This window comes from Leucopleurus acutus (genome assembly GCF_964270905.1).
Source record: "Leucopleurus acutus genome assembly, chromosome: 6".
NCBI classification, from domain to species: Eukaryota; Metazoa; Chordata; class Mammalia; order Artiodactyla; family Delphinidae; genus Leucopleurus; species Leucopleurus acutus.
In genome coordinates this window covers 46,840,768-46,856,833 of record NC_139149.1, presented here as the reverse complement: position 1 = coordinate 46,856,833, position 16,066 = coordinate 46,840,768, and the positions used below count along the sequence as shown (strand labels likewise).

General features: G+C 35.8%; 1 protein-coding gene across 1 annotated transcript in view; it reads left to right on the top strand.

The window, feature by feature from the left end:
- The window catches only part of WDSUB1 (WD repeat, sterile alpha motif and U-box domain containing 1), a 76,698-nt gene extending 61,966 nt beyond the window's left edge, over positions 1-14,732 (top strand). Inside the window, exon 11 of the mRNA XM_082841727.1 lies at positions 14,315-14,732. Within this exon, the coding sequence (XP_082697853.1) occupies positions 14,315-14,472 (158 nt within the window). The 3' untranslated portion in view covers positions 14,473-14,732. The remainder of the gene's footprint in view (positions 1-14,314) is intronic.
- Positions 14,733-16,066: the final 1,334 nt, after the last annotated feature.

The following is a 16,066-nucleotide window of genomic DNA, read 5'->3' as shown; positions in this document are numbered from 1 at the left end:
AATTACTCTTTTCATTTTCTTCGGATATATACCCAACAGTGGAACTGCTGGATCATATGTAGTTCTGTTTTTAGGTTTTTGAGGAACCTCCATCTTGTTTTCCACAGTGGCTGCACCAGTTTACATTCCCACCAACAGTATACTGGAGTTCCCTTTCTCCACATGCTCACAGCATTTGTTACTTGTTGTCTTTTTGATGATAGCCATTCTTACAGCTGTAAGGCTCTATCTTATTGTAGTTTTAATTTGCGTTTCTCTGATGATTAGCAATGTTGGGAATTTTTTCGTGTGCCTGTTGGCCATCTGTATGTCTTCTTTGGAAAAATGTCTATTCAGGTCTCCTGCACATTTTAAAATCAGGTTCTTTGTTGATACTGAGATGTATGAGCTGTTTATATATTTTAGATATTAACCCCTTATCAGTTGTATCATTTGCAAATACTTTCTCCCATTCAGTAGGTTGTCTTTTTGTTTTATTGCTGGTTTCCTTTGCTGTACAAAAGCTTTTAATTAGGTCCCATTTGTTTAGTTTTGCTTTTGTTTTCTTTGCCTTAGGAGAAAGATCCAAAAAAATATTGCTACAATTTATGCAAAGAATGTTCTGCCTGTTTTTTTCCTAGGAGTTTTATGGTGTCAGGTCTTACATATAGGTCTTTAAACCATTTTGAGTTTATTTTTGTATATGGCATGAGAAAATGTTCTATTTCCATTCTTATACATGTAGCTGTCCAGTTTTTCCAGCACTACTTATTGAAGAGACTGTCCTTTCCTTATTGTATTTTCTTGCCTCCTTTGTCATAGATTAATTGACCGTGAGTGTATGGGTTTATTTCAGGGCTCTCTATTCTGTTGCATTGATCTATGTGTCTGCTTTTCTGCCAGTACCATACTGTTTTGATGACTGTAGCTTTGTAGTATAGTCTGAAGTCAGGGGGCATGATACCTCAGCTCTGTTCTTTCTCAAAATTGCTTTGGGAATTTGGGGTCTTTTGTGTAAATCTATAGATTGCTTTGGGTAGTATGGACATTTTAACAATATTAATTCTTCCAACCCAAGAGCACCGGATATCTTTCCATTTCTCTGTATCATCTTCATTTTCCTTCATCAGTGTTTTATAGTTTTCACAGTATAGGTCTTTCATTTCCTTGGTGAAGTTTTTTCCTAGCTATTTAGTTATTTTTAATGCAATTTTAAATGGGATTCTTTTCTTGCTTTCTCTGATAGCTCGTTATTAATGTATAGAAAAGCAACAGATTTCTGTATATTAACCCTGTATCCTGCACCTTTACTGAATTTATTCTAATATTTTGGTGGGGATTTTAGGGTTTTCTATATATAATATCATGTCATCTGGAAATGTGACAGTTTTACTTCTTCCCTTCCAATTTGGATGCCTTTTCTTTTTCTTATCTGATTGCTGTGGCTAGGCCTTTTTTTTTTTTTTTGGCTGTGCTGGGTCTTCATTTCTGTGCGTGGGCTTTCTCTAGTTGCAGTGCGTGGGCCTCTCACTGTCACGGCCTCTCGTTGCGGAGCACAAGCTCCAGACGCTCAGGCTCAGTAGTTGTGGCTCACGGGCCTAGTTGCTCCACAGCATGTGGGATCTTCCCAGACCAGGGCTTGAACCCATGTCTGCTGCATTGGCAGGCAGATTCTCAACCAGTGCACCACCAGGGAAGCCCCATGTGGCTAGGACTTTTAATACTACGTTAAAGAGATGTGGCAAGGGCTTCCCTGGTGGTGCAGTGGTTGAGAGTCCGCCTGCCGATGCAGGGCATGCGGGTTCGTGTCCCGGTCCGGGAAGATCCCACATGCCGTGGAGCGGCTGGGCCCGTGAGCCATGGCCGCTGAGCCTGCGCATCCGGAGCCTGTGCTCGCAACGGGAGAGGCCACAGCTGTGAGAGGCCCGCGTACCGCAAAAAAAAAAAAAAGATGTGGCAAGAGTGGGTATCCTTGTCTTATTTCTGATTTTAGAGGAAAGGCTTTCAGTTTTTCACCATTTAGTATGATGTTAGCTGTGGGTTTTTCATAAATGGACTTTATTATGTTGAGGCATGTTTCCTCTATACACAAGTGATTTTTATATGTTGATTTTCTATCCTGCAGCTTTGCTGAATTTATTTTTTGTGTGGAATCTGAATTATCCTCTTTACATATTGCTGGATTTGATGTGCTAATACTTCCAGTATTTTTATATATGTGTTCATAAGGGGATATTGGTTGTACTTTTCTTGTAATGTCTGACATGGTATGAAAGTAATTATGGCCTCATAAATGATTGCTAAGTGTTTCCTCTCCATTTTCTGAGTTTGTACGGTATTGCTATTATTTTTTCCTTAAATGTTTGTTAGAACTTACCAGTGATGTCATCTAGGCCTGAAGGTTTTTGTAGGAGAGTTCTTAACCACAAATTCAATTATGAATTCAAATCCAGCTTTAATAGGTTAGTTCACAAAATTGAATTTGTGACTGTTCTCTGTTGGAGGTTTGCATTTTTTATCATCTTAAAATACCCTTGTTGGTATCATTTAATGTATTTTGTCTTGAATTTTGTCTCATACGTTTCAGTCTTGGCTCTCTTGTTTTTTTTAACAGCTGCATGGTATATTTCTTTCATTTTATGTATTTTTAAAATAAACGTAAGTATACATATTGAATTTTCACATAATCAAGTCAAGAAGGGTAGTCAATATTGTGACTTAACATTAATCAGAAGCACTTTATTTTTCAAGTGTATATATATATTTAATTTTACTGAAGTACAGTTGATTTTCAGTGTTAATTTCTGCTGTGCAGCAAAGTGATTCAGTTATACACATATATGCTTTTTCATGTTCTTTTCCATTACGGTTTATCAAAGGATATTGAATATAGTTCCCTGTGCTAGACAGTAGGACTTTGTTGTTTATCCATCCTATATATAGTAGTTTGCATCTGCTAATCCCAAACTGCCCAACCTTCCCTCTCCCTTGGCAATCACAAGTCTGTTCTCTATATCTGTAAGTCTTTTTGTTTTGTAGATATGTTTGTGTCGTATTTTAGATTCCACATAAAAGTGATATGGTATTTGTCTTTCTGACTTCACTTAGTATGATAATCTCTAGGTCCATGCATGTTGCTGCAAATGGCATTATTTCGTTCTTTTTTATGGGTGAGTAGTATTCCATTTTACCATATCTTCTTTATTCATTCATCCGTCAGTGGGTATTTAGGTTGTTTCCATGTCTTGACTATTGTAAATGGTGCTGCTATGAACATTGGGGTGCATGTATCTTTTTGAATTATGGTTTTCTCTGGGTATATGCCCAGTGGTGGGATTGCTGGATCATATGGTAATTCTATTTTTAGTTTTTTAAGGAACCTCCATACTGTTCTCCATAGTGGCTGTATCGATTTACATTCCCACCAACAGTGCAAGAGGGTTCCCTTTTCTCCACACCCTCTCCAGCATTTGTTGTTTATAGGTTTTCTGATGACCATTCTAACTGGTGTGAGGTGACACCTCATTGTAGTTTTGATTTGCATTTCTCTAATAATTAGTGATGTTGCTTTTCATATGCCTCTTGGCCATCTTTATGTCTTATTTGGAGAAATGTCTATTTAGGTCTAATGCCCATTTTTCAGTTGGGTTGTTTGTTTTTTGTTGAGTTGTATGAACTCTTTGTATATTTTGGAAATTAAGCCCATATTGGTTGCATCATTTGCAAATATTTTCTCCCAGTCCATAGGTTGTCTTTTTGTTTATGGTTTCCTTTGCTGAGAAGCACATTTTTATCTAAATTAAAACAGAGAGTGTCTCTTTTGGGTCTAGCTTCTTTAAGTATCATGTTTGTGTGATTTGTTCGTGCTGTTGCACAAAGCAGTAATTGTTCATTCTCGTGTCAGTATACAGTTTATTTATCCATTCTACTATTGATAGTCATTGCTGGCTATCGTAAACATGCTGCCATGAACCTTTAATCATTTTTTGTGTGTATAAATGTACAAATGCATTTCTGTTGGGTGTATTCCTAGGAATGGATATACGTAGTTATCCGGAGTGGTTGAATCAGTTTATACTTCCACCAGCAGTGGGTGAGAGTTCTAGTTGCTCCATAGCCTTCTGTACATTTAGTATTGCCTTTGTTTTTCATTTAAACCTTTGTGGTGCCACCCATTCATTTTTAAATTTTATTTTATTGAAACAATTGTAGATTCACACTCTGTTCTGTAAGAAATGAGAGAATTTCTTGCACTTTTCCCAGTTCCCTCACTGGTAGCATTTTGCAGATGATACTGTACTATTACAACTACGGTATTAACATTGATGCGATCCACAAATCTTATATTTAGATTTCCCCAGATGCGTATTAAGTTGTATACAGTTTTGCCCCTTTTGGAAGTTTGAGTATCAACCACTATTGAAGACAAAACCCACAAGGACTGCTCCTGTTGCCTTCTTATAACTATATCCATCATCTGCCTGCTCTCTTCCCACCTCCACGCCAGTGTGTCCTCTGTTTCTAAAATTTTGTCATTTCAAAATTGTTATATAGATGGGCTCATACAGTATATAACCTTTTGGGATTAGCTTTTTTCATTTAGCATAATTTCCCAGCTAGTCACCATCCATTTATTTTTAGCCTTCCTGTGTTATTTTAGAAGTGTTCCCTGTGGAAAACATACAGTTAAATTTTAAAAATTCAGTCTTATCTTTAATAGAACAGAACCAATTTCTTTTGCTTTCTTCTACTTCCCTTTTCCCCCTTTCTTTCCTGAATTGATCACATGTCCTTTTTGGCTTTTTTCTTCCCCATGGTGTTTTGGAAGCCCTATACCTTACATCTGTTGAATTAACTGTCTCAGAAAAAAATTTCTGAGACTTGTTTCTGCCTGTATTTCAGCATTCTTACACAGTATTTTTTTCATCTATCCTTTTAAATTATGACTGCAGCATGTACTTGGTGAAAAACACTTAAGCAACACAGAAATAAATATTTTGAAAATGTGGAGACTCTTCCATACTCTGGTATATCCTTCCAGATATTTTTCTAGCCACTTATAATTTTGTTCTATAACAAATAGGATGATACATTAAAATTTCTTTATTTAATATATATCATAGTATTCTCTTGTTAGTATATTCAGAACTATTTCATTCTCAACTGTAGGACAGTATTTTATGGTATGGATGTTCCATATATTAACTCTTACTCTGTTAAGACATTTCGCCAAGTAATTCTGCAGAAAAAAATCCACAGTCATATAGTATATACAGGTATACTTGTTGAATTATTTCTGTTGGATAAATTCTCAATACTGTTAGGCACTGCCATATTTAATTTTTTTGTTTTAATTATGCTCAGCTTTATTTTTAAATATTAGCATGTGCAATTTTTGTCCTTTTTGACCTCCAGATAAATTTTAGAATCATTTTGTTATGCTACAAAAGACAATCTCATTGACGTTTTGATTAGAATTACAGAAAAATCTAAAAACGAAATGTTAATTTGGGGGTGGAGCGAGTAGGAGTGACAACTTTCACTAGTCGAGCTTTCCATCTCTTCTGAACATTTAAATATGTTAATTTTTAGAAAAATAAGTGTTCACATTTATAACTCATCATTCTAAATTGTAAAAACCTAATAAACCTTATCTGAGCACGCTGATTTTTCTCTAAAGCCTTCACAGTGTTACCAAACCCAGGTCTGGCTGCTTGCTGCTCGAAAGCCAATTCTCGAGAGACAAGTGTTGGTAGGAAAGGAAAGGTTGCTTTATTTTGGAGGCTGGCAACTGGCGGGGAGGGCAGATGCCAGTCCAAAGCCTGACTCCCCCTGCCGACAGTTAGGGTGCAAGAGTGTATATAGACAGAGGGAGGGGGCTACAGGCAGAAACAATACAGTCAGCTCTGACAGTCATCTTGAAATTGGTCATCGGTGGCCTTACCAGCGTCATCTTGATCGTTTTAGGTACAGTTAATCTTCAGTTCCACGTTCGGTTCCCATTTCTTTGAGGCCAGTTCTTGTGGCAGCTTATGACTAGAGCCTGGTCATCGTGTAGATAACTTCTTCCACCTGGTGGAGGTTTCAGTATTTATAAGACAGCTCACAGGATATGGCTCAGAATATTATCTGTAGCCCTTAAGGAGGAACTAAAGGTCCTTGACTATGCTTAATGACTAAACTATTATTATTTGATCTCCTTTGACTGTTTTCCTTCGTTTCTGCACTCCGATTAAACTTATTCTTTGGCTAAAGTTTTTCCACAGACAAAAGGCAGGCTGAGTACATGGTTGGGGGCGGGGGGCAAGGACCACAGGGTCCTGCTCCGTTTCAGCGGTGATTTATCTCAGTTATTTACAGAGAATACATTCTTTAGCGTCTGTTGTTTCAGTGCAAGTATAATGTCAGTTTCTGATTTTTTGTTTCAGTTTGATATGTATTTTTATTTCTCTTGTTCAGGGTACACTGCTTCTTGAATGAATTCTGTGCCTTTTATCAATTCTGAAAAACTTTGCTATTCTCATTCTGTACACCTTCTCCAGCTTGCCTACCAGTCATCTCTTCTGCATTGTGTTAATGCTACACCATTGAGATTTTCTTTCAAAATTTCAGTATTTGTCATTTCTGGAAATCTGATTTAGCATGTAGATTAAGGGGCATAGACTGCTTGGGTTTAAATCCCAGCTGTGTCTTTCCATACTTGTATGATCTTGGAAAGTTATTCAGACCATGCATGCATTTCTTCATAAAGTTGTACAGATTAAATAATACAGGCAACAGTGCCCTGGAACAGCCTAATGATACACAATTAGCTGTGTAAGTATTAAATATTTCTTTCATAGTACATTGTTTTACATTCATTCCCATTTTAGGAATACTCACTGGTTGTTTCTATTATCAGTTTCTGAGGTTTGTGTGATCTAATCCTTCTCTTTGTTTCTGCATGCTTGTCTTCAGTCAAGTGTTACCTGTGGAAGTTGAGTACAGGAAGAGGGCATATAGCTCCAAAGGCGTGTTGGGCTTGCTTTGTCTGTTTCTCAGGACAACAGGTGGGCAGCGGTGGGCTAAGAACTTGGACAACAGATGTATTAAAAATTCAGAGCCCAGGCCTGTGAGCTAATAATATTTTTCACTTGAACTTTTTTCACTAGAGCAAAGCCATTTGAACCTGTAAGTCAGCTATCCATGTTAGAAATGGTGACTAAAAGAAGCACCTTTTAAGTATAATCTAGTAAGAAATTTGGGGGTTTAATCTTTATTACTAGAAATAGCAGTGTATGGAATGAATAAAGTAAGTGTCATTACTTTGGTATCTTATCACAACTTAATTATCTGAGTATATTCAATAATTATGAAGTAGGGCTTCCCTGGTGGCGCAGTGGTTGAGAGTCCGCCTGCCGATGCAGGGGACACGGGTTTGTGCCCCGGTCCGGGAAGATCCCACATGCTGCGAAGCGGCTGGGCCTATGAGCCATGGCCACTGAGCCTGCGCGTCCGGAGCCTGTGCTCCGCAACGGGAGAGGCCACAACAGTGAGAGGCCCGCGTACTGCAAAAATATAATAATAATAATAATTATGAAGTAAAATTCTGTGAATAGAGCTTATTAAATATTTATTTCCTAGAACTATCTGGTATAGCTCTTTTTTTTTTTTTCTTTCTGGTATAGCTCTTGATTTGTCAACTCAGTATCTTGGTTTATAGCAAGAGTCAGATGGTACTGTCTGGGCAAAAATAATTTTAAAAATTATTGAAAGCTTTAAAATCCTTAGGTCAATTTAAAAAATATGAAAACAAGCAAACTTAGTTAATACTGAATGTAATGTGCACTATATATTTTCTTTTAAAAATTGTCAGTTTTTTCCCCTAGTGATACATGTTTGATTTCAAATAAGCTAACTCTAGTTATAGTAAACTTCAGGCATGAATTTTTAAAAGAAACCCAAATTTTCAGATGCAGTTATTTCTAGTTACAGTGTTTCATTGCTTTTTTAATTATACATGACAGACAGACAGTCTGTGGGTGGGGAAGCGGTCCTTGCTTTGTATTGCAGCTCTGATAATACCTTTTAGTGCTTTGGGATGAACTTTGGTAGAACAGTTTGAAAGCTGACATATAAATAGCAATGCTCTAGAGCCACTCAGAATTCCTACTTTCTCTGTTAAACAAATGTTTCAGGGAATGTATTTGACCCCAGTAGAAAACTGTTGATTATTCCAAAGAATCACTACTTTATAATATCATAGAAAGCTTATATTAAATTTAGGATAAACTGTGACCAGTGTAACTGACTTTCTTATAGCAGGAAGCTTGTACCTCCATAGAGTGAATGGGTTGATATTTTATTCACTGCTACTGCTCAAGAAACTGACAACCCACAGGCAGGGAAGGAAAAATTATTCATTTAAGGGAATTCAATTAAAGGTGATAAAATACTGTAAGATGATAATAGGCTCTAACAATGTAGATATCATAGAACTATTAAACATGGAGAGTAGAGAGTATGAAAAGTTGAATAAGCTCACTGATTATTAACTGAGTAAAAAGCCTATTTGAAATTTAGACAGTGAGGGACAGAAAAAGACTACTAGCTAATTTGAATATTACTTATATAGTAAGGAACCAATAGACACTAATACTATTGGTCTCATCTTTTTAAAAGGTATTAGTGTAAAGGTAAACCAGTAGATCAAAAATACAAACTTCCCTAAGTATCAAAATGGAAGAAGCCAGCTCTACAGTGAAAGAATTTATGTAAGTAATCTATAAAAATATAAAAAAGAATGACAGAACTATATTACCAAATGTACTGATAATAAACAATTTGGCTTACCTCATCCCTAAAGAGATGAAAGATTTGAGGTTAGTTGACAAAGCATAATCTAACTTAAAGATTCAGAAAGGTTAGAAATAAAAGGATAGACAAAAATGAGACAGTTGCAACTAAAAATAAAGGAGTTACATACTTGCCTGCAAGAGAATTCAGACCAAAAAAAAGTTAAAATGACACAGGATACTATATAATACTGAAGACCACGATTCTCAGTGAGGACAAACCATTACTAGCTATGCAGTCCCAAACACAGCAACGACTTTCACAGAGCAGAAGCTACAGACCGTGTAAGGCAATGGAAGGAGAAATACAGCACAGTAATAGGCCTGATCATACCTCTCAGTCCAAAATAGGAAGTACACCTTCTTTTTGAATAGATCGCCAGAAATAACAAAAACACCATTGGGTCACCACAGTGGAATGTAACTAAGAAATTAATAACAAAAGTGGGCCCCTTTCACCTGGAGGGTTAAAAACATGCTGTTATCATATGTATCTAGCTTGGTGGCAAATGAATTAGCTGTCACTGAACTCACAATATTTCACATGCCCATCATTTTTCAGAGGCCAGTGTGATATGTAAGATTGCGGTTCATTATATATCAGCTTTGCATGAATAAAAATTGAGTATATTTTCCTACAGAAACTATTCTTACAACTCAATAGTAAGACAAATAACCCAACTGAAAAAACAGGTAAAGGATTTGAATAGACCTTTCTCCACAGACGATATACAAATGGCCAATAAACACTGGAAAAGGTGCTCAACATTATTAGGGAAGTGACAATCAAAACCACAAAGAGATACCACCTTCACACCCACTAGGATGACTAGAATCAAAAGGATGGAAGATGGCAAGGAGATGCAGAAATATTGCTAGTGGGAATGGAAAATGGTGCAGCTGCTGTTGAAAACAGTTTGGCAATTCCTCAGAAAGTTACCATGTGACCACACAATTGTACTTCTAGATATTTATCCTAGAGAATTGAAAATATGTTCATACAAAAAGTTGTACTTGAATGTTCATAGCAGTCTTATTGATAATAGCCAAAAAGTGGTAATAACTCAAATGTCCCATCACTGGATGGACAAATTTAAAAATCTGGTATATCTACACAATGGAATATTAATCAGATATAAAAGAGAACAGATACTATACATGCTACATAGATGAACCTTGGAAACATTATGCTAAGTGAAAGAAGCCAGGCAACAAAGGCCACGTGTTGTATGGGTCTGTTTATAGGAAATGTCCAGAATAGGCAAATCCGTAGAGACAAAGTAGATTAGTGGTCACTGGGGGAGAGGAATGACTGCTAATAGGTTCAGAGTTTCTTTATGGAATGATGAAAATGTTCTGAAATTAGATAGTGGCGATGGTTGCACAACTCTGTAAATTATACTAAGAACCACTGAATTGTATATTTAAAAGGGTGGCTTTTATGGTATGTGACTTATATCTCAAAAACAAAAGGTGGTACAGTATCTGCAGAAAGCATCTATGTTCGCTAGGATGCAGGGAACAAAGAGAATGAGTTGAGGTTATTAGAACCTCATGTGGGTCTCTCAGAACCAGAACTCAGGCTTCTAAGAAGGGGGAGCTACCCAGCTGGTGCTTCTTTCTCTAAAGGGGGAAGGGTAAGAGCTTTGGGCAGTACCTACAATGAAGCAAATATAAAAAAATTTGGAGAGTATAACCAGTTACCCCTGCCAGATAAAGGGCCCTGACCAGGCACAACACTGATAGGAGCCTTCACCTTGTTTTTGTCTCCTTCTAGAGAAATCCTATTGCAGGACTTAACAAGGAGCCAGCTGGCAAAGCAGAAATGTGGTTTACAGTATCCTGGCTCCCAGCATGCTGAGTCCTCAGCATTACATATGGATTTGGAGCTGAGGCACCATAGGTTAATAGGGCTAATCAGCATTTAGCAAGTTACATCAATGAGGAATCAATAGCCTTCGTGTGTGTGTGTGTGTGTGTGTGTGTGTGTGTGTGTAAACAAAAAGCAGTTAAAAGGTATGATGGAAGACAATTTACAAGAACAAAAACAAAACACTATAAAACATCCCTGTAAAGTCTACTTGGAAAAAAAATGGAAAGCATAGCACACTGATAGACAGGAAGACTCATCGTGAGCAAGATGTCACTATTAGGCTTTTTCCTAGAAATACAGAAGGTGATTATTAGGTTCCATTGGAAAGAACACACAACAAATAACCTAGATAATAAAAAACAAAGAGCCCTCCCAGATATTAGAACATGTTATAAAGTCTCTATAAAGTATACAGTGTGAGATTGGCACATGAATAGACTAATGGAAAATAATAATTCTTAAAATTAATAATTCTTAAAATTAATGGAAAATAATTCTTAAAAATCCAGAAATTGATCCAAGTACATTTGGAAATTTAGTGAATGATAAACATGAAATTTTAAATCAGTGGGAAAAAATAAGGAATTTAAAAAAAGGGTATTCTGACAACTAAGTAGTCATATGGAAAAGGATAAAACTGGCTTCATCTGTCATACTACATATCTAAATTAATTCCAAATGAATTAGACATATAAAAAATGAAACCTTTACAAGTCCCAGAAGAAAATGTAGGTAAACTCCTTGATAACCTGGAAATAGGGATACTTGCATAACCTGGACTCAAAATCCAAAAGAAATAAGTATAAAAATTGAAAAATGTTCATATTCCATGGATGAAATAAACATTAAAAAAATTAATATCAATCCTTCTCAAACTCTTTCAAACAACAGAAGAGGAAGGAACACTTACAAACTCATTTTACAAGCCAGTATTACTCTTAAGAAAACCAGACGAGGACACCACAAGAAAAGAAAATTACAGGCCAATATCATTGATAACCATAGATGCAAAAATCCTCAACAAAATATCAGCAAACCACATTCAACAACACATTAAAAGGATCATACACCATGGTCAAGTGGGGTTTATTCCGTGGATGGAAGGATTATTCAGCATCTGTAAATCAATCAGTGTGATACATCACATTGACAAAATGAAGGATAAAAATCGTATGACCATCTCAATAGATGCAGAAGAGCATTTGCCAAAATTTAATATCCATGTATGATTAAAAAAACTTTCAATAAAGCAGGCATAGAGAGCATTACCTCAACATCATAAAGGCCATATATGACAAGCCCACAGCTCATATCATACTCGATCGTGAAAAGCTGAACTCTCTCCCTCCAAAGATCTGGAACAAGACAAGGATGCAGACTCTCACCACTTTGATTCAACATAGCATTGGAAGTCCTAGCCAGAGCATTTTGGCAAAAAAAAGAAAAGGCATCCAAATTGGAAAAGAAGTAAAACTTGTCTCTATTGCATATGATGTAATATATATAGAAAACCCTATAAAGCCCACCAAAAAACTATTATAACTAATCAAACAATTCGATAAAGTTGCAGGTTAACAAAAATTGATATATAAATATCAGTTGTGTTTCTGTATACTAGTAACAAGCTAGCAGAAAGAGAAATTAAGAAAACAATCCCATTTGCAATTGCATCAAGAAGAATAAAATACCTAGGAATTTAACTCAGGAAGTAAGAGATCGGTACACTGAAAACTACAAGACATTAAGGTAATTGAAGAAGACACAAATAAATGGAAAGATATTCTGTGCTCATTGATAAGAATATTGTTAAAATGTCCATACTACCCAAGCAGTCCACAGATTTAATGCAATCTCTATCAAAATCGCAATGGCATTTTTCACAGAAAAAAACAATCCTAAGATTTGTATGAAACCACAAAAGATTCCAAATAACCAAAGCAATCTGGAGAAAGAAAAGCAAAAATCATGTTGCACACCTGAAACTTCTGTCAGTTACATCTCAAAAATAAATCTTCTGAAATAAAGAACAATCTACTAGAAAAGTGAGCCAAAAATATGGTCAGTTTACAGGAAAATGAAAAGCAAATGGCTCAAACATACAAAGAAATGTTCTAGCTCCCTCATAATAAAATAAAACTACTTGATACACTATACCATTGCTCATGAGAGACTGGTAAAAACTCAGTTTGACAGCACATTCTCTTGGTTGGGCTCTGGGGAAGATTCAGGCACTCTAAATGCCATTGCTAGTGGGAAAAAAAAATGGTAGAATTCCTGTGGAAGTACTAGCATTTCTAACAAAATTGTATACATTTTCTCTGATGCAGCAGTCCTACTGCTAGCATCTCCCCCCAAATGATAGCACTCACTGTTCACTGCAGCACTATTTGTAAAAAGGTATTGGAAATAACCCAGATGTCCATCAATACATCCATACAGGGGAGTACTGTGGGGGAATAAAAAAGCAATGTACAGTTAAGTAAAAAACAAACCAACCAGGTACAGAATAGTGTGGAGCATGCTAACTTTTATGTAAGAATGTATATGCACTGTGTCTGTACACATACATTTGCTTATATTTTCAAAAGGAAAGGGTAAACAAACTAACATACATGGTTACCGATATGGGAAGGGAGAGAACATGGGTTGGACAGAGAAACTCTTAATGTGACTTTTTATAGTTTTTACTTTGAAACCATTTAAATGTTAAAATACATCATGAAAAACAAACCAGTCTCTAAAAATTGGGAGGATAAAAAGGGAAGCAAATGGACCACATTATATGTCCAGTAACATAATCAGAAATTTTTTTTTCAAGTGATTGTCAAACACAGGATTTCAATTAGACAACCCTAGTGGATCTATCTTGGTGACAGAAAGAGCCAGAAAAAAATCTTTCACAGTCTTACATTAGTAATGTATTGGCGTTGTTAGTTTGAAACAGTTGTATGCATTGCAGATTAAAAGAAATAGGTTAATGTGTAAATGTAATTAGGAACTAAGATTTTAAGTTTAAGAGAAAGAGCTACAAGTATAAAAAAAGTGAAGCAAAACCTCCAACCTTAACACATGCAAAAAAGTTTGTAAGAATATGGTATGAAAAACCTTAGCCAATGAATTTTTTTTTTTTTTTTTTTGGCATAGTAAATCCCTTTACTGTCAAGTCCTTAGTGGGGTGAGCTCTATAATCTCTTGGTATCTGTTTCCCTGACTTTTCAACATGTCGGAAAGTTTTGCCTTGTCATCCCCAGAGCTTTTTGCTCCCATCTTTAGCCACATTATCTGACACATAGCTGACAGCACTGGCAGGGCACTGTAGCTTCACTACCACTTTCCTCTACCTGGCTCGTTTCCTTTCTTCCTTTGTGCTACATCTGAATTTTTGACAGTCCTTTTTTCAGTTTTTTGACACTGTTCGAGGTAATTTGTGCAATCTTAATGCATCTTAAATGGTAGAATTTAGGATGTTGTTGCAGAAATATTTGGGGAGCAGTGGTGCTAGACAAGACTACCACTTAAATTACAGTAAAGGCCTTGGCAATGGAGTTTTTGTACCCATTTTAGTAATCCTAACTTCCCTTTCCTACATTGCAAATAATTTGTGTATGTGGTTTGGTTTTGTTTTTAGATGGCTATTCATACGAAAAGGAAGCAATGGAAAATTGGATCAGCAAAAAGAAACGTACAAGTCCCATGACAAATCTTGTTCTTCCTTCAGTGGTACTTATACCAAATAGGACTCTGAAAATGGCCATTGATCGATGGCTGGAGACACATCAAAAATAAAACTATTTTATATTGCATTATTTATATTTTCTGTGATTTCATTTGAATGATTTAAAGGTAGATACTAATCAGACATTATTAAAAGCAAAACAGAAGGAGAAAGGTAAACTTCTTAAACTTAGTTACCTATAAAAACTATTTACTGGCTATTTTCATTCTTAAAAACATAGGAACTAAGTAACACATATAACATCTTTTCTATTTTTACTATAAAAGCCTTTTTATACTAGTGAAAAAAAAGCTTAACCTGTAGAGAAGTAAAGTTTTACAACTTTAAATTTGCCATGCTCAAATTTATTCTTGTTATAGATCATATTCCATTATAACCAAAGATTGGAATAATCTAGAATATAACAGACAAATCCTAGTTAATAACTGTTCATTTGATAACTCTTTGGAGTTATCCTTCTAAAGAGAATTTTTAGCAAAACAATTGTAGATTTGTTTATGACTAAATTGAGAAAATCACTTTGACGTGTTTAATGAGCAATTTTGTTAGATTTTAAGTTTGCAAGGTAGTAATGATTTTTCCCCCATTGTCCAAACCTAGGTACAAGTTAGATGGAATAAATTATCACAGATACATCAAGTTGACTTTGCTGAAACATATAAAGTGGCAAACTAGCCTCCCTTTACAATTTAGAATTCTTAAAAGTTCTCACATAATAGTTTAAGCTAAGGTGACTATACATTTTTACACAACAGACCGATAGCTAATACAACACCCTGATAAACATTCAGAAGAAAACTTCAAGTTCGGAAAGCTGAGGTTGTGTTGACTCTCCATTTGTCTCACAAGTTGTTTACCAGAATGGAAGCCATTAGTGGGAAAGCTTGTTAGAACTAAACTCTAAGGGCAGGCAGGGACCAAGACTCTGTGCTTACCCCCGAAATCCTCACTGCCGTCGTTCTGCAATTTGAAAACACAGAAATAAAAGGGAAAAATCAGTGTAAGTATTTATTCCGTCAGCCTTTTCTAGTGTTTTATAAACTTATAGCTAATATGCTGTATGTTCACAGAAGGGTGGAAAGCTACCACAGAAATCTCCAAAAACCTGTTCTTTGTAATTGCTGCTTTGTAAAATTTCTGTCATCCTAATGTATTACTGAATTTTATTTCCTTTGTGTCACAGCTGGGATTCACAATACGTGATTCTAGAAGAGTTTTTTTTTTTTTCATACTACACATGCCGCTCACATTCTTACTCATGAGGACCAAAAGATGGGAGCATGTTCTAGAAGGGGTTTTTCTATTGTATTCTATAGAGGAAGTATGCTAACATAATTCTAACAGAAGACTGGGTGAGATTGACAGAGCCCACCATTGGACCAGATATCTTTTGTTTTGATAAAATAGACTTATTTTCCAAAGAAGGCTGGCTGGTTTTCACATAAAAATTACTGAAAATCACTGAAGTCATTGATAGAAAACAGTAAATGTTGGTTATTTGCTAAATGTGTTAAAGAAGGTGATTTTCTTTTTTACGTTTCACTAGGATAGTTTCTTGTTAAATGGCTGAAAACTAAGATGCCAATTTACAAAAGTGAAGTGCATCTGTTTTTATATACAAACAAACCGAAGCGGAGCTGCTAC